The sequence below is a fragment of the Syngnathus scovelli genome, chromosome 14 (genome assembly GCF_024217435.2).
Source record: "Syngnathus scovelli strain Florida chromosome 14, RoL_Ssco_1.2, whole genome shotgun sequence".
Lineage (NCBI taxonomy): Eukaryota > Metazoa > Chordata > Actinopteri > Syngnathiformes > Syngnathidae > Syngnathus > Syngnathus scovelli.
The window spans coordinates 10520573-10545367 of NC_090860.1; the positions used below are offsets into that span (position 1 = coordinate 10520573).

Sequence of the window (24795 nt, forward strand, 5' to 3'; positions counted from 1 at the left end):
ATATAATTAATATTATTAGTAAGAATTCAAATTTAAAACTACAATTCCACCTTTTGCCTACTCCATCCTATAGATGGCGATGATGCATTTGCTCTGTTAGTCACGTGTTTTTGTGCATGGTAGAAGAAAAGCCGCATTCTGTTGCAAAAGTGAGACCTCCAGTGTCCTGCACGAGAATACTTCAAGTTCTCTCCCCGGCACGCTCGAGAAGAACACCATGTTTGCTGTCAGAAGCTCTCTGCGCCTCGGTTCCAAGCTGTTCGTGCCCGCCTTGGCGAGGCGAGGTTGCGCTGGGGCTGCCATCCCGGTGGACGATGTGGTGAACGGGTTGACAGACGAGCAGATCCAGGTTAGCCACACAGGGCAAGTTAGCAAAACAACATTCATAGTTTTGCTGCAGGGAATGAGACACTTTTGAATATTCATGTCTTGTCAGATGTTCTTTGCGTAATAGGAAACAGCCCGCGTGACAAGATGACATAACAGCTAAAAGCTAAACAATAAACAACCTTGGGAATAGCCGAACTAGCACAAGGCTATTTTTCATTTATTTTAGAAGGAAAAAGTTCTAAATTACAGTCGCTTTGCTAATGCATCCATTTATACAGCAAGGTGACACCATATAAATGGATTATAGTTGTGAGCAGGGAAGTGGGTGGAATTTATAACTAGCATTTGATTGGGTGGGAGTTTGCACTGCTCCCTGCAGGGCATTTAAAATTACAATGTAATACTGGAGTTACTTTAGTGTGAATTGTATAACATCTGATTCAAAATAATAATTATTTCACATGAGCGATAGAATGCATGTTTTAGCAAAACTGCTGCAACTCCTCATATTATTGCAGAACAATCCAAAACATTGTTAATAAAAGGCGAGCATGACTGATCAACTGCTAATTTTGATTAGAGATGCCTCTATGTGTCACTAAACTTCTTTCTAGCACATAAGTTTTTTTTACTATATTAAACATTGTGTTTATGTTATTATATCATTATTTAATGAGTGTTTTTTTTTTTTGTCTTGCACAGCTCAGGCAAAGTGTTCGTAAATTCTGTGCCGAAAAACTTGCGCCCCATGCTGACGAGATCGACAAGAAGAATGAATTTGCAGGGATGCGGGTGAGTTCCTTTGCTTGCTTTTCGAGTCCGTGAATATTGGAGAGATGAGTTTATTGTGTTGTGTTGCCAGGAATTCTGGAAAGACATGGGAGAGATGGGGCTGCTAGGCATAACCGCACCAGGTACATATATTCTTCCTTATCTCCTTTTAATAGTTTGGACGAAACTGACCATAAAAGGAGCTTCATTGTTTTTTCGCTCTCATTAATTGTGTGTGTCTTCCAGTGGAATACGGAGGCACTGGACTGGGCTACCTCGATCATGTCATCGTAATGGAGGAACTCTCTCGCGTGTCAGCGGCCATCGCTCTAAGCTACGGCGCTCATTCCAACCTGTGCGTCAACCAGATGGTGCGCCACGCCACCGAGAAGCAGAAAGAAAAGTACATGCCGAAGGTTCGTCCACGGGCTGCATACTGGTTAAAAAATGGCCAAAGAGAAAAAAGTTAATGGTCATCTGAGATTTGTGGTTTATTGGTAGTTACTGACAGGAGAGCATGTGGGAGCCTTAGCCATGAGTGAGCCCAACGCTGGTTCTGATGTTGTGTCCATGAAACTCAAGGCGAAGAAGCAAGGTAAGCTTGAGACACTCACTTTTTAACATTCTCAATCATGTTGTGTACATGTAGAAATAAGATAATCGTTTATAAATTGCATATGACATTAAAGTTAGCCTCATTAGTTATTTTTCCCCAGGTGACTACTATGTTCTGAACGGGAACAAGTTCTGGATCACAAACGGACCAGACGCCGACGTCCTCATTGTGTACGCCAAGACGGACCCAGAGGCCTACCAGAGGGGCATCACTGCTTTCATCGTTGAGAAGGTGGCTCCGTTCGTTCCTGTGATGGACGATGATGTGGTGGTCCTCACACGTCCATGTGATCCTGTCCTGTAGGGGATGCCGGGTTTCTCCACAGCACAAAAGCTGGACAAATTGGGCATGAGGGGGTCCAACACGTGTGAGCTGATCTTTGAGGACTGCAAAGTTCCGGGTGGGTGTCCAAACAGTGCATACAAAGTTTCAGGTTCTTGCTTATCATGGTTTTTTATTTTTTTTTTAGAGAAGAACATCCTGGGTCCACTAAATAAAGGAGTTTACGTGATGATGAGCGGTCTGGATTTGGAAAGGCTGGTACTTGCAGCTGGACCTGTCGGGTCAGTACTAGATTGATTAATGCAGACTGACTTTCTGTATGGAAATATAGATTAACGGAATCGCTTTGTGTTCAGAATCATGCAATCGGTTTTGGATTCTGCGGTTCCCTACCTGCATGTCAGAGAAGCTTTTGGCGAGAAGATTGGACACTTCCAGGTTTGTACTTCATTTGTTTGAATCCGTCCTTAAGTGACAGGAACCTAATGCTTGTCTTTTAAACAGCTGATGCAAGGCAAGATGGCTGACATGTACACCAGGTTGAGCTCCTCCCGGCAATATTTGTACAACGTCGCCCGGGCCTGTGACAAAGGACACTTCAGCGCCATGGTGAGCCTGTCAAATCTTCTTTTTGAACATTTTGTTTGGATTTTGACATTCGTTTTAGCAGTCTGCAAGTCTGGCAGCAACGTTTAATTATTGCTTTGTGTTGCCACTGCAGGATTGTGCCGGAGTCATTCTGTACTGTGCCGAGAACGCCACCCAAGTCGCGCTGGATGGCATTCAGTGTTTGGGTGAGTCATACGAACTCTGCTTTTTCATGAACAATCAAGCAATCAAGTAGCAGACATTCAAGGGAAAGGACAATTATGTGTGGAGTGTTTTGTCTGTGACTGACGACAAAGTGGTTATAAAATGTTTATTAAACAAAAAGAAAATCGCCGGTGTTCGCCACTTCAAGTGCATGAAAGTAAGCGATGTGCCTGATCTTCTAATTGGTTCACGTTCATGGTGAATTTATTTTATTTAACCTTCATATCAACAATGTGTGTTTTGTCATGATGCTAAGGAGAGATGATAGTTTACTACTTAACACAACCAGCAGAGGGCGCAATAAATTCCAACCTAATTGGTTTGCAATTTCAACTGTATCCTCGTCACTGTTGTGTCGCCAGGCGGGAACGGCTACATCAACGATTACCCCATGGGACGCTACCTGCGGGACGCAAAGCTGTATGAAATCGGAGCGGGCACGAGTGAAATCCGCCGCCTTATTATCGGACGATCTTTCAACGCTATGTTCAAGTGAGGGAGAGAGAGAAGGGCTCATCTCAGCGAGCAAAAGTGCAATTTTGTCCTCAAGAAAAACATCTTCACTCAAACCCAAGGCCTTAACTTTTATGACTTGTCAGCGCTGCTGACCTACATCATGTTTTTAAAAGCTCTCGTCTCCTTTTTCACATCAAGCAATTACTTTGAGTACTCAAATGCCAGTTACACCGAGTCATTCGTGCCGTTAAATCTAATAACATTTGAATTTTTTTTTTTGCACTTTGGCTTCATATCAGTTACCAGAACGTCCCAGCTTAACCAAACAAATATTCTCCATTATGTTGGGTACCATTGGTGGATGTCCTTTTAAACTTTTATAAAAAAAAAATCCTGTTACAGTACTGTGAGAGTAAAATATGCTATTTTACTCAGGAGATAAAATCAGTCTAGTTTTGTATAGTCTCAATCAAAATCTGTCATTTGCTTGTCTTCACTCCACTTTTTTTGGATTTGAGACTATTTAGATGTACATTATGTATGAATAGTGTTTGTGTGCAGTAAAGAGAAACATTTTTCACGTGAGTTAGATATTGTATGATGTGTATTATAAATGCAACATGAAATATACAGTGGTGTAGAAAAATAACAATGCATGAGTGTAATAATAAAAGCACACAAAAAGATCCCACAATAAGGCTCTGGGCCTCCTTTGGCTTTTATTTTTATTTTATTGCTTAGTCAAGGTAGCAACGACGGACGGCTCCATTCCGTTAAGTGCTGCTGAAAGATGAGAAGCGAAGGTAGCCTTAATGGAACGTGGCCTAGAATAATGCAACTCCACTTTTTCCTTTTTTAACTGACCGTTTGAAAATATGACAGGAGTGGAAACTGACATGACCTGACTTTATGAACTGACTGCGCAGATAAAATATGATTTAATTATGTCTAAGCTCTATGTTTAGAGCAATTTATTTTCTACTTCATGACAAAATGTTTGTTTCCACCTAAGAGAAATTGGACTTTAGCTGCTCCTCTGAGAAATGTATTATTTTGACCTGGTCATGCGGGGGTGGACCATTCTTTGTTTTACTAATCACATTAATGGAATGAGTCTCTTGGCCTCTATAAGAACTTAGGTATCGATTTCATTCGTCATAACTTATTATACGTATTTCAATTATATCGTATCTCTTTTTCCTGCTTTCTTTTGAGCTGAACTAAAGAGCAGGTTTGTCTGCGGAAGCCATTACTTAAACAATGATGACAATCCATGGATCGACACTCCAAATGAAAAATTTGTATGGCTTTTCTTCCATTGTAGAATTACAAAGATTTTCCAGATGAATGGAGCCAGAGGAGCCAGTAATCAAACTTCTTTTTTTTCTTTTCTTGTCTTTTATATTATTACTCAAGCATTTGTGGTCAAGTTAACCAGATTTTGCTATTGTAGTATAATGAGGCACTGAGTCAGATAAACATCAATGACCTTAAACATAGCTGCAGCTAAAATCAGATATGACCAAGTGACGTGTCATACCATGACAGCTTGATGTAATGAGATAAAACAACCACATGCCAGATTTGAAATTATTCTACATAGCCCTTTAATAGCCATGGATCAATGGTGAGCATTTTGAGTGTCAGACTAAATAATCTAACGGACATTTCTCCTTGCTTGTTTCAAAAAAAGATGTTCGAGAAACTAATGCCACTCTAAAGGAAGCATGCATGACAAGAGGATAAAAGTAGTGCCTGTCTTTTCAACCACTCAAGCCATTCATTACCCTAACTGCCTCTTGTCATCAAGTGTTTTGAGTGGTGACGGTGTTCTATAGTGTCATGTTTAGTTTTCTTACTCATGCTCTCCACAAGAATAAATAGATCTGTTCATCAACATGCATTTTTTGCTTTTTTTTCCCCCCATTGCATAACAAGAACTCCTATTGTGAGCAATTACGTCACTGCCTCAATGCACACAATTTAATTTCCTCCAATATGGGAGCTGTAATTAAATGTTCTACCTTTACAATAGATGTCTTAATGATCACACAAATGGTATTTACTTTGTTTGCTGAATTCTGACAGTTTCAATATGTGCATTAGTGTCGTATTATTATTGATTGACATATAAGTACTGTTACATGTGTGGTTGACCAGGCAAGGTGTCATGGTGTCGTCCGTCCGTGTGGCCCTTTAAGAAACTCTCCATGTTTTCTCTTCGTGATGCGTCAACATAAAAAGCGGATGATGCTGTTATGTAAAAACACGCACAAGTGAGCCGTACTTTTTTCTCTTTTTTTTTTTTTTCCTGCACGCTGGAGACAACACACAGCGATTGCTTGACTCCAAGCCCCACGCACGCTGCGTCCGCCTTGTGTGCGTGCGCCATCCACTCGGATTAGCAGTCGGAAGTGCAACCAGCGGAGCTTTGGCAGTTTGGAGTGTCTTTTTTGAGAGGAGCTTCAAGTGATCATGAGCGACCGTGCACGGGAAGCGTACACCTGACACGTCCCTCTCCTTGCAACTACTGGAATTGACTTTTCTTTCCACCAAAGGAGAGCGTTTGCATCAGAGGTAAGACACCGAGTCGCTAACGTCAAAGTGTCCGAGAACGATGCGAGCAAGCTGGGGTAGTGCGCCAAGCTACACGCCGATGTAGCGATCCGCGTAGCTAGCAACTTTTCTTTTTCTTTTTTTTTTTTCTGCTTCTTTTCTAAACAGTTTGTTGTTTGTACTTGCACCACTTGTGCTTTCCTGGGTGTTTATTTAATGGAAGTGCGTCGATTGAGTGTGAAAATGTCATTCTTAGTCATGCATGTTTGACAGCTTTGTGTGAAGTTTGAGCCTCGACGCAGGGTTGAAAGGTTTCGCTGTCAAGAATGTTTAGAGATGCAGTCTGGCTGCGTGCGGTTTTACTTTCTTTTTTAGCAAAATGACTTGACAAGTCTCTTTGGTTAATTGAGACGACCTCCGTGTTTTAAGGTAAGTACATTTAATCAAATTCATCCTCCTGTTTGGGGCCAATTTGACCCGTTTGACACAATAGAAAATATTCTAAATTTCATTCACTCATCCTGATATTTGATGACTTTTCCAATAGTGACCTAAATCACACACACAAATCGAAATATTTAAAAATCTCATAAATCTTTGCAAACTCTACACAATGTGTTACTCAAATTTGACTGCTATCTGTCTATAAATTGGATTTTAGTATGAATCTCCAAATGATGCATGCCATAAATGTTTACATTTACAGTTTACAGTTTCTGTTTCCACCACAGTTCCATGAAAATATGCACCAATTGGGCTTTGAAGAATGCTGGGATAATCCCCCCCAAAAAAGATAGGGTGTTAATTTAACAATATGTTAATTATTATGGTTATCTCCAGTGTTTTGGTTAGCCTCCATTCAGCCTGGACTGCTTACTTGGCAGCACCATGTGAAGTTCGCACCTATGAACAATTTAGAGTCTTCAATGACCCTTAACATGCCTCCTTTGGTGTGTGGGAGGAAGCCAGAGTTTCAAAAACGATGTTAAGTGGACTGTTCTCTAAAGTCCTTTTTGGGATCCCCCCCATAAAAAAAACAATTGAAATCGACCGGGTTTGATTCAGAGCCACCCGAGTTGTCATTGTGAACAACCTTCCATACAGTTATAAAAATAGGTTAACTGCTGTGATAAAACTATAAAAATGCTCTTTAAAGGTCTGTCAGCATTTACACGAAAAGGTTAGGAATCAATTTCCTATCAGTGGCATTTTTAAATGCTCAGATCTCAGTTTCAAAAAGACATGATCAGCTAGACTCAAATGTGGTTTCATGCATGGCGTATTACATTCGCAAGCTGCCGAGCCAGTTCTGGTATATAAATGCTGTGTCAAGCCCATTGAGCACAGACAAGCCTGACAATAGCACTTCAGCTTTGTGCTCCGTCCTTGACAGACCCATCATGACGTTTAGGGGCCGACTTGCGGCGACCACATGTGAGCTATAAAGCAGGAGATCAATCCCGCTCGTAATCCCATTATTTGCCAAGAAGCGTCCTGTTGTGGTCTTTAGGGACGAGCCGGCGGGTCGCTGCCGATTTACGTGCCTCCGAACGCGTGGAGCCACGCTTGTGTATTTTCTGAAATGTGATGGAAGATGGTAGAATCATGGAGAATGTAACCCATGCGCACAAGAGAGCAGTTTAAACATCAGCGGGCCATTGTTGTCTCGCCTGAATGGCAAGCAAACAGTTGGCGTTCCGAAAGTGAAAACAACATGCCGCTCTGCATGAATGACCTTTTGTTCATCAAGTTGTATCATCCACAACGGCACGCCCCCTTTTGTTTACGTTCAATCTTCTGCTTCCTCTTGACGTTCACTTTTTTGCGTTGCTGGAAATCACTGAACTAATATTAAGTCGTATCGCCACTTTTTCGGAAAATTGCATCACATTTTGCAGTCGAGAAATTTCTGACCACTATGAACTATTCTCCCAGACCGGAAGAATTTGGATTACATTCATACAGAGTTTGTGGTGCACCATCATTTGTGTCGCATGGGCCAATGGGAAAAAATAAATGTGGAGATGCAAGCCCCGCCTACTTGGCTGTTTGATAGAGAGAAGCAGGAAGTCAGACTAAGGAAACGCAAAGCTCGCTCGTAGACGGGCCCTGATGTATCCCACCGCTTCCTCCATTTGTTTATGATGTACATAAAAGTCATGCTCCAATAATGTGCAAACTGGCAAATGAAAAGAAATCACTTCAAAGTTCAAGAAAAAAATTACTAGGTTGGGAAAAATCTGAGACTAAAAACTAGATTGCATAATTAGCAGAATATTGAATTGTGATGTCAGCACATCAGACAAGACTGACTACAACAACGCAAACTGACATGAGACCTTTAAAGGTTCCAACAAGCCCGCCTAGACAGTTTGAGCTAGTTTGTAATAAAGCAGGATTATCCTCTATGGCTGTACAAATCCCACCTTGTTCTTGTTTTAATTCCGGCTAGTGTGGACGCTTTAGTTCAGTCCCTTGCTTGACGACTTCACAGTCGCATCTCACTCCTGCTCAAGGTTCTGGATTTGAATGAACCTCCAGTGGCTCAGGATGTGGAAAGCTGTTGAGGCGCCTTTCAAAGCCATTAGCCATTACTCCTCCTGCATGCTTCATCCTAGCCCTGGCGCAGCGGCGCCTAAGACACAGCTGTGAAAATTACAGGTCTGCTTCGTGGAAAGCCAGAAGAAGAGAAGGCGAGCCCGGTGGGGAGGGAAACGACAACCGCGGCTCGCTCGGGTCTCAGCTGTCGGCCGCCTCACAGCTGCAGTGGATGAGAGGGCCTTACGGAGACGGGGTGTCTCTCACTTATCGCACACAACTGGGATTGTTTACGCGTGTGTGTGTGCATAAAAGAGCGGGGGTGTTAAACCATGTGTGGCTCGGGGAATGGAACAGAAGCCCGTCGCAGTGAAAAAGCACCAAAGCGACCTTCGGTTTGGCAGACGCTAAGAGCATGACTGAAGCCCTGGCAGGTGGACGGACGGACGAACAGACGGACAGGTGGCAACCCCTGATTTGCCCCTCACCCAGCTGGACTGGAAACACAGCGATAGGGTTTGTCTTCTTGTTCACCATGATGATGACAATCTCGAAGCGCTATCTCAATCCATCACTACCTTGTACTTTCCTCCCCCGCGGCTCCCGCACGCTCTCTTTATTTTTCCCGGAGCCTTGTTCTCACCCTCGGCGCTCCCCGTGTATCTCCGAGGGCCTGTCACGCATAGAAAAGCGGCAATGTGAAAAATGGCCCCTGTGATTTACAAGGAGCCTCCGGAATGAGACGTGATGATTCCCTTCTCCGCTCCTCCCTGGTGCTCTTCTGTCTGAATGCAGTCTTCATCTAATTCCGACTTCTTGAGAGACCTCTAGAAATCAGCGTCTGTGATGAAACTTTGAAGGATCAGCAATCTATGACAGCTTTAGGTCTTTAAATTCACGTACATCTTTACTTCCAGTATTCATAGCCGCTATGAAAGCTCCGCTCTGTCCCGGCCGAAGAGAGCTTCAGTGTTGGGGAGTTTAGCTTTTATTGATTTGAGGCGCAAGGTTCTTCTTGTACACCCATTCGTGGATGTCAAGTGGGACAGAAGGCCTCCTGTTTCTCTCCGCCTCGTGCTCAATGCTCGTCACAGATAGCGAGGCTTGTCTCAATGCACTTGTTTCAGTGCTCTGTTTGTCTCGGCGTGTTTTCACTTTAGGCTCGTTTTGTTTGTTTTGTTCGTATCCCGGCTTGGTGTGAACACGGCATACAAAATCCTTAGCTGAGAAGTGTTTTTTTATTTTATTTTTTTTATTCACTTATCACTTGCTAGCCAACCTTCATCCTGTTTACATTCTTGTGTCCATTAAGAGATGAGAGTGACGTCAAATTGTTCGCTGTGACGCATTTCGAAGCCGGCATTTTTACTGCGGGAATTAAATCAGTAGGGACACAGACGTTGTGATTTGGACCAGGGAAAGCAAACTATTTCTAAAATGACCCTGAAGCACAACTCAACTCGACACAAAATGTAAACACCAAATATTGATGGACTAACTTTACAATATTGCTTCTTCAACACCTCCATTTTAGCCCCTCCCAAAGGAAATGATCAGTCATATAACCGGGCCATGTTTACCTTCCATCGTCCTTCGGTCAACTCAATTAAGTAAAGTCAACTTTTTCCAGCGTGTTGAGAGAAGCAATCTTCGAGCAAAATGTGTTATTCCAAGCGAGCCGACACGGTAATATCTCCTAAATTATTTGTGGTATTTCCACCGTGTTTGCTCCTCCAAGGTTGAGACTATGGCGCAGTGCATTTGAACAATCAGGAGATATTTTCTTTATTTTGCTTAAGTGTTTTGTAATGAGAATTGCTGACTGCGGCTCAATTGATTCTATTCATTTGGAGGGTGCAAGCTGATGTTGCACAAACACGTCGGATCGCATAGAGAAGCGCCATTTACAGTTTGTAGAAGTGGCAATTAGGCAGGTTGCTCAAATGTAAAAAAAGATAAATGGCGGCGATTGATTCAGATGTCTGGATTATGACTTGAATCATCGCGCTTGTGTTTCATGTCATGCTTCCGCTCTCACTGTTTGCTTGTACTGACATTAAACAGCCGCGCTCGCATTCATTAGCGCTGCCAGTCCATTTTCAGCAGCGGAGATGATGATGAGGAGGAGGAGGATGATGATGCCCAGCTGTTCTGTGCTTAGTGCTCTTTGGGCTTGACAGGTGGGCGGAGCTTTAGTCACTTTTGGTTAAAAAGCTGTCAATGTGCAGTTTCGGGTAAGGAAGTGATGAGGGGGTGATCTGAAAGTTGAACACAATCACTTGAGTGGAGAAAGTTGGTGCTTGAGAGTTTCATTTCCAGTTTTTAACCACACACAAAAAAAAAAAATCAAAAAATCCCACACAAAATTCCCAAGAGCAGAAATTAGTTGGTGAACGCGAATGAGGAAACAGCTCAGGGGAACAAGAAAATCCAAACATGAGTCACATTAAAAAATAATGTCTGCAGCTTCTCTGTGCCTAATGCAAGCTTTTGAACAAAAGGGAATATCCTCTGCAATTTTGAGTTGATGGTATTTCGCGAAACTAAATTCCACCATGTTTGTTTACAGACGCTAAACACCATCCATAAATCATAATTTGATTAACATTATTATTTTACAGTCAGGTTACATGCTATCCAAGGCCAAATCTGACCCCTGCGCCTCGGGTTGGACACCTGAGCTTGCACTGTATTGTTAACAACTTAAGTAAGACCTTGGAGTTGCGCTCTCCGTAATTGTCCTGCTCGGTGTGTTATTACAGTGCAGGTCAGCACTCAGCGGTCGGTCGCCCACGCCTCATTAACCCTCCACACACTCATCTGGTTTACAGCCGCTAACTGTGCACTGTAAAGCTCCTATTGATGAGGGTTGCCAGCTTTTATCACAATTAACGTTGATTTTTTCAAAAAAAAATTAGCCTGATCACATTGTGACATTTTTCACTTTAAATACAGTCATCAATGAGTTATTATCAGACAGCACGTGTTATTAAGAGGATATAAAGCCAATGAGCCCAATAAAGATTGCTGAATATGTTTATTATGGGCTGTCATCAATCTGACAATTGCTGTATGTTTGTTAATTAGAGAGCTGGCAGCGCTCATATTTTCTGATATCATCAGTAGGCCTGGTTTTATGACGCTGTTACATCATCATCATCATAATTTACAGTGTTTATTCACCGCCTGGTGGTAATTATTGACATTATTGATCATATTTGTTTTTAGCTGATCCTTTTGCACCGCTGCACAAATTGCAAATATATCGGACAAGACACCGTGAAATGCTTATTTGGCCAAACGGCGGAATATAACGATCGTTCCTGTTGTGTGAAAGAATTCTCACACGGATCTGACTTCATCTTTTTTCCATCACTATGTGACTGTAGGGGCTTGTTTAACATGAGCTGCACTTTTTAGGGGAAGCCCCGTTGTTTCCTTGAACCATAAAGTTGACGTACTTTTGTACATTCGGAAACTATGAATATTACAATAAATTGCTCCTTTGTCCAAAAAGTGATAAAATAAGGAGGAAATAAACGTGAGCACTTGAATGCATCGCAGCAATTGTGAGCGAGAAAAGGCAAGTGTGTATATTTGAACGCATTCAAACAAAGGAATCGAGTCTAACTCCCGAGTGACTCATTATTGATTACTGACTTGATGCTTTGGTGTGATGCTATGATCTTTGTGAATCACAGTTTTTCTGTTCATGTGATAACAGGATTGTGCAAAAAGTCTCATTTACACTCGCCACACATTCTGTTCTTCATTCACAGATTGTGACTGAAATAATAACACTAGAAGAAAAAAAATATTACTATTGATTCATAAAGCAGTCTAATATTTTGAATGCCTATATTAGTATTTCCAATGCTGGATTCTATTTTATTCTTTGGTACACAAAAGCACCATTTGACTGTTTGATTCTAAATCCTGACACAGTTTACTACTTTAACTATTTACACATCTTGATGTGAAAAGGTAAAGCTTGCCAGTGTTCAAATATTTGCCAGACTTTTAACAAATTCAAAGATATTTCCTGCTCCAAAGCATTTCAGTGCGAATGCTTGACTTTGAGCCACTTGATGTGCACGCACTGCACACCATTAATCGGGCGTTCGTTCTCCGGGCAAGTGTGGCTTACTGGGTGCGTAGTGGGAGTGATTAGGCGTTGGAAAGACGGGGGAGAGATGTCCCGGCGCATGCACGCAGCCGCCAGCGCATGAATATCATCTCCACTGTGCCACTTCGGAAGTAGGTCACCCACCGCACGCCGCTTTGTTCACCGCGTCTCCTGCTTCTCACTCCGCCGATCGACACCAGAAGCCCGAGTGAACGGAAACTAAACTAGCAGCAGCGACGAAACGGGGAGGGAGGGGGGGGGATTATTATTATTGTGTGCGCGTGAGTGCGTGCGCGCGCGCGCGCTCGCAGGGTCTAGTTGGAAATCGCGACGGGACACGGAAGCTAGACGATGAACCGTGGCGGTGCTTCCAGGCGGAGATGATCGCTCCAAAGCTTCTCTGAAAACACTCGCCCGTGATTCATAGCTTCTTGCGCGGACTCCTCCGAGCCTCCGCGATGGATTGATCGACGATCGGCCTCTTTTGCGCTCGTCTTTTTCGCTCTCTCTCGACCCCCCCCCCCCCCCCCCCCTTCATCTCAGCACTCCTGCCCCGGCATGCTGTCACTGACCGCGGCCAAGTAAGTAGGCGAGTCTCTTTTCACGCACTCATGACAATACATGTAATTTCCACCTTTTGCTTGTAATTATCCAGCACAGCAGATTTTGAAGCTAGGGTGTGTTGTTCCCTTTTTTTGCATCGACCTACAAGGTGGTGAGGGTGTGCGATGCGATGATGATGATGATGGGGGTTGTGGCTGTGGTGACGATGATGGTGGTGGTGCTGGTGGTTGTGTAGAACTGTGTTTATTGAGGATATATTTTGATGGAAAAAAAAAACCCAGTTTGCTGCAAAAGTGGGTTTATTCTGTCATCTAGTTAGGAGAGCATTTAACTGTTCTGCCTGTCACTATAAATCTCTGGCGTGAATGGAGAAGAATGATTAATCATTTGATGGTAATGCATGATTTCCGAAGCAATTAAGTGAAATTGGACTGTTTTTCATGGCACGCCTGATGAGCACAGCGGTTGAAGGTCCCTGGTGTGCTGTAGAACATTGTTTCTTATCCAAACTTAAAGGAGCTATGTGAAAATCTTTTATGATAGAAATAATCTCGCTTGATAACTCTTAATACCTTAGATTATTTTGGCATCCATATGGACAGCTCAGTAAGAATGTATTGCGCAGTGGAAACATGTTTCCCCAACTGTTCATATGATAATAAACGCTTTGAATGTTGAAAAGTGGACCTAAGCTGCACACCAGCTGTGACGCTCCATAGCTCTGTAGGGGTTTGACCCCCGCCCCCCCACAACCAGCCTGCCTGCCTCCTCCCCCTTGTTGGCAGTCACCCGTGTGGTGTGCTCCCACTTCACCAGTAAATAGACGCATGCATGGCAGGTTGACTTCTAATAAGGGTTTCGTGTCATTCTTGTCCCCTCCCATCGCTGTGGATTTTTATTTTCAGCACTTTTAAATAATCCCTGAGCCCCTGCAGGGATTCTCCTGACAGGTGTTGCAATTTAAAGGGCTGGTTACCCCCCCACATCTCAAATGTAGCTGACATCAACTTTCACTTCTTAACATTTTAAAAGTCATCGGCGTGTAAATGGAATTGAGGGAATTGCTTAAATATAGACAGCATGGTAAATAAAAATATATATGTTGTGTATTAATACTTGAATGAGGGGGGGGCTTGTTCTCATCTTTTGCTGACACGGTGAAATAAAAACCAAGTGCTTCTTTTCATGTTTTTTTTTGGTGCACATTTTGTTCCTTTTGTTATTACGGATGACTTAAGGCGTGTTTTATGAAGCAGTCGGAACAGTGTGTACAATTTTCTGATCTATGTTCATTATCAGATTTTTCCCATTTTGCCACCAAAGCAAAACTCACTTTAATTCATGAGTTGAGATCTTGTTCAAGTCTTAATGCCACGCATGACCATTCTGAAGTTTTGTTCGACTTAAGAGGTGGATTTGTGAACCTTAGGGGCCATTCTACATTCCTTCCTAGTTATAAAAATAGAAAAGCATAAATGTTATGCTTAATACAAACCCCACGTGATTGATTTTTAAATTATTTTACAGTAGAACCGAAAAGTCAAAACACTCTTTTAAAATGTCAGATTGTCGTGACGTATGATGGTGAGATGTGAAGATAAATCATGTCAAAACGTTTCACGTTCAGGTGAAACATTGTTGGATATGGCTGTATGGAATGTAGAGTAAAAATCTATAAAATGCCTTTGAGCAGGATATTAATTTTGAATTTCTCAGGTTTGCGCATCCCAATTAATGTGACATGTCAGCCTTGCCTGCCCGCCCATAGAATTTCTCGGCGTGTGCGTAATGGCGGTATGACTGTCAGATTTCAGGAGTAACATTTAGACTAAGTGACTCTGATTAACCCAGAATAAAGTGGGAATCTCTCATTTTCTTGACATTACACTCGCCCACGGCCTGAAGAGAAAAAACATCCACACAAAAGGCATGAACGCGACCTAATAGCGCAAATTAGGAATCTCGTCAACACCTAGATAAAATGTGTCATAATAATAATTGGACATGATTGCTGGATTTCTGAAAGGTCGAGGAGAAAACAGGGAGGATGCTAAGAGGGGTAACATTAAAGGGACCGGAGGAATTTCTGGAAAGAGCTGCACGTGTGCTACATGTCTTGTTTTTTATTTTGGAATATGATGCTCATCATGGAATAGTCTGTTTAAATTTTGAACGGAAGGAATTTCGAGCCTCATTCACAATTTCCACTCTGTGAGGTCAGAAATAAATCAAGCCTAACATGTCTCAGTTACCAAATGGTAATTGGAAATTAATAACTATAATTTTCTAAATTAATCAAGGAATATTAACTTACAATTTTGTCCCAGTTATTTTAAATAAAAAAGTAATAACAGAAATAATGAAAATAGTTAATGGCCTCATATAAATCATGCAAACTTTTCTTTCTTAAAACTGAAATTCCCCAAATTGGACCAATGCCCAATCCTTCTTGGAACACATACTGACGTAAACCTGAAATATAGTCCGAATGGTGCACATCTGCGGTCTGCTAACGCTCAATGCAGAAATCACGCAAGAGCTCTTAACACGGCAGCTGTTGTCACACTGAGCCGCCTTGTGATCATAAACATACAATTGTTTCCAATTTCTACAGCGTTTAAAATCCATTATGAAGAAAGAGATATATAGAAAAACTGTTATCTGTGTTCTGGGAAATTCCCTTCTACAATGTTTCAAGAATAAAATTGTATTTAGGGTGGCAGTAGCTCAACTTTCAAGCTGGAGTGAATTTTGAAGAAACTGATTTTCCCACTGAGGGATCATAAACGGTACAATTAAAAGAAATGTCCAAATTCGCATTGACGAGTCATCAATCATTTTAAATATAATATTTCAACTCTATTATCTTTTCATTTGAGTGTAGCAAAATCCAATTGAACATTAGCGAGGTGAGCTAAAGAGGGTCTCTGCACCACCCTCATCATGTGATGCATTTAGAACGCTTTTGCATGCCAAAGTAGGAGAAATGCTGACAGACTCCTACCCGAGAAGACCAAATGCTGTAATTAAGTCAATAGATGCTTTCACCGAGTATAAATTTAAGTGGGTTTCTCTCTTTTCTTTTTTTTTAGGTGTCTGAATTGACTAGTCGAGGTGTTTTTCTGGCCGCACCGTGAATAGTTGTTAGCGTGTCTGCTTCACAGTCAGGAGTTCAAATGTCCATTAGAATATCACTTGCTTTTGAGACGCTAATGTTTATGCCCAGTTTGTGTACGACCACATCTTATTAATAAAAGATGCTGGTTCTTCCACTCTGCATGTCTGTGTATGCGCTTTGATTTGATATCAGCACACACAAACTTGCCGTGCATCTCCCCCCTCCCCGTGTCCTCTTGTTATCTTCAAATTACATTTCTCCCTCTGATAAATTGCATTTCATGCTTCACAGTCGCGCAACAATAAGGCCAATGGCAGCCGTTAAATGCTTTGAGAACAGTTGGTGGCCACTCAAGATTTGATTTCCGTACTTTGATCAACTTGTAGAATTTCACCAAATCGTTTGTGAAGACGTAAAAATTTGCTGCTGTTGATTCAAACTATAATTGTACATAATTATTAGAGTAAAACCAAGCTTTTTTTTGTTATTAGGGTTGCATGTCATAAAATGTAATTGGGAAATTTCCTCTTTTTATTTTTATTTATTATATGATCTATCTATCTATCTATCCATCTATCTATCCATCTATCTATCTATCTATCTATCTATCTATCTATCTATCTATCTATCTATCTATCTATCTATCTATCTATCTATCTATCTATCTATCTATCTATCTATCTATCTATCTATCTATCTATCTATCTATCCATCCATTTTCTGAACCGCTTAGTCCCCACGGGGGTCGCGGGCGTGCTGGAGCCTATCCCAGCCGTCATCGGGCAGTAGGCGGGGGACACCCTGAACCGGTTGCCAGCCAATCAGAGACAAACAACCATTCGCACTCGCACTCACACCTAGGGACAATTTGGAGTGATCAATCGGCCTACCAAGCATGTTTTTGGGATGTGGGAGGAAACCGGAGTGCCCGGAGAAAACCCACGCGGGCTCGGGGAGAACATGCAAACTCCGCACAGGGAGGTGGAATCGAACCCGCACCCTCCTAACTGTGAGGCGGACGTGCTACCCAGTGCGCCACCGAGCCGCCTATCTATCTATCTATCTATTTTATTATTTATTTATTATTCCTGAATTCTTTTTAGGGGGACTTTTAAATTAGGCAATAAAAAATAAATAAATAAGATTTTATATGCATTGAGCCAGCCTTTTGGGAAGTGACTTAAGTCATTGAGCTTTCAGCTGCGCACATATGACGTCAATCGAATCGGCGTGGCATTGAAGCACAGATCCCAACTCATCGCTAAAAGCATCCGTCAGCTAGAACAAACAAGAATACATCATTGACGTGCGCTGTTGTGCTACGCCGGCCTGGTGGCTGAGTTGTGTTCCTTGTGGGCTACTTGAGTCATCAATCCGAGAAGAAAATGGTGATAAAAAGCAGACGGCTTCTGGCAGCAATGTCATCGGATCGTGTGGGCAAATTTGCACATTAACTAGGCCCGAGGCGTTAATCCATAGCCTAATGGAATAACGATACCTTCTGCACATTACATTTATATTTAAAGCCAAGAGGCCGTTATCCTCTTGGGGAATATCTCGCTGGCAAATCTGTCGCTAAATCACGAATGTCTGTTATGTTCACGTCACAGAGCAATCTGTAAGCGACTCCTGGTTTTTTTTTTCCCCCCCTAGAGACGATCCACGATGATCAGGCCGCTCTGAGCTCCAGCCGGCGTCTTAGAATCCTGTTGATGAAGACGAGGGACGGACTTTGCGCTCCAGGTAGAGAACATGGTGAAAGCTCAGCGACACCAGTCAGCGAAAGATGGCAAGCGAGGCGAAGAAAAGGGAGGCGGGATGAGGAAAGGCAAAGATAGAACAAAAGAAGTGAGGAGAAAGAAGCAGAAGAAGAAAGAGTCGCCCACGTTTCGGAAGAAGACATTAGCGGGGAAAGTTGGAGATGCGTTGGACTGTTGTGTTCTGCTCACCCGGTTGGAGGAGAAAGCAACCGCGGGGAAGCAGAAGGATGGACAGAAACCCAGCGTCAAGGCCAACAAGAAACCGACCAAAACTTATCGAAAGTTCAAAAAATCTGCTTATCGACAAGCACTGGAACCAAAAAGTAGCAAATCTGACACCATGCTAACGTGGCCCCCGCTTGTTCCCGAGCCTCGCAGGAGAAGAATGGCTTCCCTCAACGCAGAGGCGGTCAACAGCCTGCTGCTCTACAGGGCCGACCCCTTGGCATCCAGTCTCATTAAGAAAGAGTCCAACGAAGCGCCGTCGAAAGGTGAAAGCAGACCTCATAAAGCCAAAAAGGTTCTTCGGGGAGGAAAAACAGACCTGAAGGAAAGTCGTAAAAAACAAAAGGCCGAGGCGCCGCCGGTGGATTGGTTGGCTTTGTTTGCCCCGACCCCTCGGCGTCAAGCGGGCCTCACCGCCGCCACGCTGCTCAAACTCACCGGTTCGCTCTACGGGAGCAAGCGGCAAAAGAAGCAGGAGTCCAAGCCGGCTAGTGAAAGTAAAGCCGAGGCTTTAACTCAGGTTGAGATTAGTGGTAAGCCTTTAAGTGGAGCAACACCGCAGACCAAAAGAAGAACAAATCCAAAACACAATGAGCAGCTAAAGCACATTAAACAGGGTAAAGAAGATCCGGGTTTCTGTAGTCTTTGCAAGACGGAGGCTTTGGATCCCGAGTGGAAGTCCGGTGGACAGGATTGTTTGAAACCTCCTCTCCACTGCGGCTCGGCTCTTGGGTTCTCCTTAAAAACAATCAAAGAGGAGCAGGAGGAGACGGACGTGTCGCCCTGCTACTGCTGCAGCCAGGAGAGATGCGTGGAATATTGTCACAGACTGGCCCTCTTCCTCAAGAACAAGACCGTCAAGGAGCCCGATGACGAAGGCTCGCTCTCCGAGGTGTTCCACCACCACCACCTCCACCACCACCATCACCACCTCCACCACCCGGCAGCCATAACCATCACGCCGCACGCGTACGCTTGCTTCCCGAGCTACTGCGTCCACTTCAGCCACCCGGACAGTTCGCCGTCCACCATGACGCCCCTCGCTCTGTGTCCAAAGAGCAGCAAGAGACCCAAACTGCTGCCCAGCTCTGGTCCGCAGCCCTCAGGGATTTCTCATCCGGTCTACTGCTGCACCTCCGTGGAAGCGTGCTACGGAGAGCCCTGCAGGATCAACGGCTATTCCACCTACAGCAGCGTGATTCCGGCAATTCCTCGTGGAGGTTGCGCCAAATGCGGCCGTGGCATCAACAGAGGTGAGTGGAGTCTTGACGTACCTAATAAAGTGTTGTCTTTGGTTACCTTCTCTGTTCCTCCTTTCAGACGACTACTCATCAAGCCTCAACGACCACCGCAGCCCGTCCTCCATCTCCATCTGTCCCAGTCCGAGAATCCTCACCGGCTGCCCCATTCCCACAGTGCCTCCAGCCGGCCAATCAGTGCCCCCCGTTCAGACGCCTCTGTCTGACCCCAGCCAACCGCAGCCTCCGCTGCAAGTGGCCAAGGAGTGCCCGCAGAGCGCCAAGCCTCCCAGCGGGTCCCGGTCTGGCGCCCGCGACACGGGCAGCATCAGCTCGCTTGTGTCCCCGCTCAAAAAGGAAAAAAAGCAAAAGCTGGGCTCCGGCGGCGCCAGAGGACAAGCGCTTGCCAAGCAGCCCAAGAACGGACGCCAGAAAAGCACCAACGGCTGGCGGCCCGTCGGCCCCCCCTTTGAAAAAGACGTTTTTTCTCTGGTACGTACCCAGAACTCTGCATCGAATGATTCAGACTTGCAAATCTTCCTGTTCATGCATCATCCCAGGGAGAGGAATCTCTGGCGCCGAAGAAGTGTTACCAAGGAGTCGAACGGGACGGCGAGCTGATCCAGGTCAGGGACACGGTCCTGCTGAAGTCCGGGCCCAGGAAAAAGTCTCTGCCTTATGTGGCAAAGATCTCAGCGCTGTGGGAGGAGCCTGAGACAGGTAGCTCAACATACTTTACATGACAATTAAACTTTCAGTGCATTCTGGGTTCCTAAAACTTTTATGAGTTTATATTATATGTTTGTTTTATTTCCAGGAGAGTTGATGATGAGTTTGTTTTGGTACTACCGTCCAGAACACACACAAGGAGGACGCAACCTTAATGTGCATTGTCAGGTGACGAGAAAATTCTTTTTGTTCCCTAATGATGTCATAGAATGACGATGCACAGCTCAGTGGGCGGGATTTAAAATATTCACGCTAATTATCCACAGAATGAGATCTTTGCGTCCCGTCACCAAGATGTGAACAGCGTGGCCTGTATTGAAGACAAATGCTATGTCCTGACGCTGGCACAGTATTGTCGGTAAGAAACATAATTATTTTTTTTTTAAAATTCCAAAATTTAGCTCAAAATATTGAGTTGACTTTCTCATTTCCAGATTTTGTGCCTTGGTTAAACGGCGAGGGGAGGGCGTACCCGACAGCGCCGCGTCCCACCTGGTCCCCCCCGCCGTGGGCCACGCCGCTCCCAGCCACCGCTGCGTGCCGGATGACGTGGATCCAGAGCTGGTGTTTTTCTGTCGCCACGTCTACGATTTCCGCTACGGACGCCTCCTCAAGAACCTGCAGTAGCTCCACGCCGAACACAGAGACGTGAAGATAAGGTGGATTGAGCCGCCTCCGCTTAAATGAGCTGCCTGGGAAAGTGAGGGCCTGGAGGTTTGAAGATGAAGGAACGTGAGATTAGTTTCTCTTTGAAATTTCACACTGACACGACACACACTTGTGAAGTCAACGTTGAGGTCTGACGCGTTGCATCCAAGCGATAATGGCCATCCAAATGGTTTTAATCACGCGCGGTTTCTCGTTTTGAGTGCGCTCTGTGCGGAACGTTTCTCCTGCAGGTCTTAGAAATGTGCCATTTGATGGATTTGAAGGAGCTTATACGTGACTCACGGAAAAGTATCTGCCTATCACTCTTACACAGACGCAACATAAGAGGCCTTTCCTTTCCTCATTGCTCTTTAAAAGAGATTCCTTACTGTGAATGTAAGATCACACTTAAAGATGGAGAGAGAGAGAGAAAGGATCGCCGCCACTCGTATATGTGATTATCTATGATAAGTTAGAATTTTAGAAATGGCATCTTCATTGGCTGTTAGCTACATGATGTCACAAATCCTAATTTAAAAAAAAATATGAATGGAAAAAAATCCAAATCTAACAAAATTTGTAAATTATTTTATTTAGAATGCGACAGGGTCATTGTAGCACGGACACCAAATGCTAATTTATATTAGCATGGATGTAAATTAGGAGCGAGAAAAAAAGATTTCACCCAAATTTGTCTGAAAGTGGACCGAATAATAACTTAGCTTAACATCTGAAACTAAATTCTCAAGACAAGTTGTAATGAACAGCTATTAAACTAATGGAAACGTCAACAAATATAAATGAATTGAAAACTTTATTAGTCGCTCGTCTATGCAGCATTGACAGGATACGAATAATCACATGACCGTATATTGGAGAAACTCAAGAGTTATCACGGCAAAGCAACAACAAGCTCACGGCTCAATAACCACTCAACAAAAGTCCCTTCAAAGAAGCCATCGATCATGATATTGATCAAGTATTTTAACGTCCAGGTTGTTGCAAAAAGTATTCATATTTATAAAAAAAAAAAAAAAAAGCTTTCATGTCACATTTTTAAATGACCTCAGAGGAGATTTTCCACTTTTTGATGCACATGTGCACTCAAAAAAAAAAAAAAAATACTAAATTGAGAAAAAACAAACTGCAGACGCCGTCAGACTTATTACTATTACTATATTCTTATTCTCCACGCGCTGACACAACATATATTCGGTAGATTTTAGATGACGTGATCAATGATTTATTCCTCTACGCTCGCGAGAAGATAGACTATTTATTTATTAGAGAGAGAATAAAAGTCTAATTTATTTTCTAGAGGTCATTTTAAAAGAAGGCTTTTTAGAGGTGAAGCAATTTCAAGTTGCCTCCCCTTTTAGCTGCACTCTCCCGTTTGCAATATGTACGCTACTCACAAAAAAAAAATGTTTGGTGTACAGTATTCAGCTTTGGGGTGACATTTTAGAGAGACCGGAATAATTTTAAACTGTAGAGCGCATTTTAGGGTCATCTTTTAGTTTCACCCGGAAGCCGAATATTCCACATTTTTTGGGAGTAGTGTGTATACTGTGAGGGCTTGTTTGATGATCAGAGCCATTGAAGTACATCTTCCAAAGTAGTTTACCCTTCTTCTTAGTCCTCGCAGAGGAGAAAAAAAATAAAGCTTTCGCCTCCTGTTAGGTTTGAACTTAATGCTTGTGGCTCGATCGAAGGTTTTTGCTGATCTATTTTTTTTTTTAAATCTTGTGAGCACAAATTAAATCCTATATGGTTGTCTAGCAAATATTGCCAGATTTTGTGATTTTTATTTTTTTTTCTTACCGGTGTTCTTTGGTTTAATTATTGAATTATTATTTTAAAGAAACAAAAATTATTTTAATTGGGCTTATATGAAACACTTTTTTAAATCTGTTTTTACAAAACGTTAATAGGGAAGTGCAAAAAAATACATGTACAAATACAAATTTGAATTCAAAATAATTTCTCAGTCATGCATTTCTTTTTAATAATCAAACTGTTACATAAAATACTTGGCCCAAACCACTTTGATTTTTTTTTCCAATTTTTTTTAATTTTATAATGCAAATGTAATATACTCGTTTTAGACAAGGATGCAAAATTTGACCATTTATTTTAGTGGAGCAGTTGGCTTGCACAAAAGCTTGTTTCGATGTTTGTCGTTGAGGAAAGTGGCACATATTTTTGGATATAATGCAGCGCTTAACTTTTTGTATGATTTCCCACTGAATTCCAGTGAGAACATTCAGTTGCGATGGGTGGATGAAGTATGACCGCTTTGCTAAAGCGTTAATCAATTGATGAAAAAAAAATCCCACTGGGTGTTCTTACAGTACAGTAGAGTGCAGTATACATGCAGTATGGCCTTAGAAGTCGCTCAGCTCTCCTGATGAATCAACGTGTGATACTTAGATGTCTTAATTGGTCCTCTGTGCCTGTTCCTGTAAACCCATATTTAATAATATATATATATATATAAATATATATTCCAAGTGTTTTTCCAAGAACAGAAATGTGAGCAGTTAGCGTTTATTTTTGATGTAACTTCCAAATGCCTTTTTCAGTCATTTAAGTCAGAAGACACTGGTCTCATGTTGAATTGCACCAAAAAAAAAAAGAGAGAGACAAAAGGGGAAAGTATAGAAATATGAATTTATGAATATCATTCCTCTGGGTGTAGAAGAACGTTGAAAATCAAATAGCGACATTGTTTCTAGTGTGAGCTGTTAGTTTGTATTCTCTTGCATGGCATTTTGGAAGTATCTTGGAAATATTAATCACAGCACAGTTTATTTGTATTGAACAAAATGGACCGCTGTAATATAAGACAAATATTTAATTGTAATAAATAATATATGAGTTCAAGGTGCCTGTGTGTGTGTGGAATTTGTGAGTTAGACTTTTAACTGTGTCAATGTGATTGTTCGTATGTACCGTTAACTTGACCCAGTCATGTTGATTCATGTAGGAATAGTTGTTGTCCACAAGAGGGCGCCCTAGTCAAAATCATCACTTTACAGGAGACCTAAAAATTCACCCAGGCACTTTATAATTGCGCCGTCAAATAGAGAAAACAATTTCCAACACTTTAATTTGATTAGTAATTCAGAACTGGTGACACTTTTGGAAAAAAAAATGTCTACATATCAATATTGGTATCAATTTTGAGAATCACTTAATTGAAGCGGATCAGTGCATGCGGCACATGCAGCGGACAGAGACTTTGGACACCAACATTAAAAAAAAGTAAATGTTGCTTGAAATAAAGCAGATGCAAGAAAGTTGAATCATCAGGACTATATAAATTATGTATGACGATTAGTCAGCCCTGTGGCGCCACTCAATCAGGCAACGAGGTTTTGAACATCAGCAGGAGGTAAACCGTTTGCATTTAAGAGCCGGTTAAATAACACCTTGTTCCAGCATGACTTTTTAGTACCGAATAATGAAAGTGAACACACCCCTGACCATTTTTAACGTCACTTTGAATATGATTCTTCAGATTATTTTTTTATTCTTACAGGTGTTTGCCCATTTTCTCTTCCATGGGTTACCAATGTGGATTGTTGTAAGGCTTTTTATAACAGTTCATAAGGTTTTATTTGACAGCTTGTTTCACTGCTCATCATCTTATTTAGAATTGTGGACTGGGGCTGTCATTTTTCATCTGCCTTTTGAGCGGGCATTGCTATCAGACATGGCAGTCATGTTTTGTTTGACATTTAAGCACAGCAAAACTTATGCATGAAGTGCAAATGTCATAGCTGCTGCAGAAAGCGCTAAGAGCGTTTAATAACCACGTTCCTTTTAACCTTTTTCAACAGGAACGTGAAGTGTCTGATTAAAATCAGTTGCCTTATTGAGAGAATATTGCTCATTGGATTTGGTTGGAGGAATATAATTGAAATGTGATGATTGACACGTAACATAATAAAATACAGCTGTGCCTTGAGGTACATTTCTTGGCCTTTGGGGTTTTATGAGATGCAGAAAGTTTATTTCCGACT

The 24795-nt window shown here is 42.5% G+C and overlaps 2 protein-coding genes across 3 annotated transcripts; both read left to right on the forward strand.

Moving 5' to 3' along the window:
• The first annotated feature begins 123 nt into the window (after positions 1–123).
• ivd (isovaleryl-CoA dehydrogenase) lies at positions 124–3965 on the forward strand. Its single transcript, XM_049739404.1, has 12 exons — positions 124–349; positions 1033–1122; positions 1193–1244; positions 1348–1517; positions 1603–1696; positions 1818–1948; positions 2021–2117; positions 2187–2280; positions 2356–2437; positions 2504–2608; positions 2721–2793; positions 3175–3965. Exons 1-12 carry the CDS (start codon positions 218–220, stop codon positions 3306–3308), a joined length of 1254 nt encoding a protein of 417 aa, XP_049595361.1. The 5' UTR covers positions 124–217; the 3' UTR covers positions 3309–3965.
• A 1533-nt stretch (positions 3966–5498) lies between these two features.
• bahd1 (bromo adjacent homology domain containing 1) lies at positions 5499–23653 on the forward strand. Of its 2 annotated transcripts, none has more exons than XM_049739407.2 (7): positions 5499–5845; positions 17824–19408; positions 19476–19885; positions 19954–20113; positions 20211–20290; positions 20389–20480; positions 20557–23653. In XM_049739407.2, the coding sequence occupies exons 2-7, from the start codon at positions 17923–17925 to the stop codon at positions 20747–20749; spliced, it is 2421 nt and encodes an 806-aa protein (XP_049595364.1). In that variant the 5' UTR covers positions 5499–5845; positions 17824–17922; the 3' UTR covers positions 20750–23653. The 2 variants fall into 2 exon arrangements, with proteins under 2 accessions (XP_049595364.1, XP_049595365.1); XM_049739408.2 differs by lacking the exon at positions 5499–5845 and adding an exon at positions 12522–13069.
• The last annotated feature ends 1142 nt before the right edge of the window (positions 23654–24795 follow it).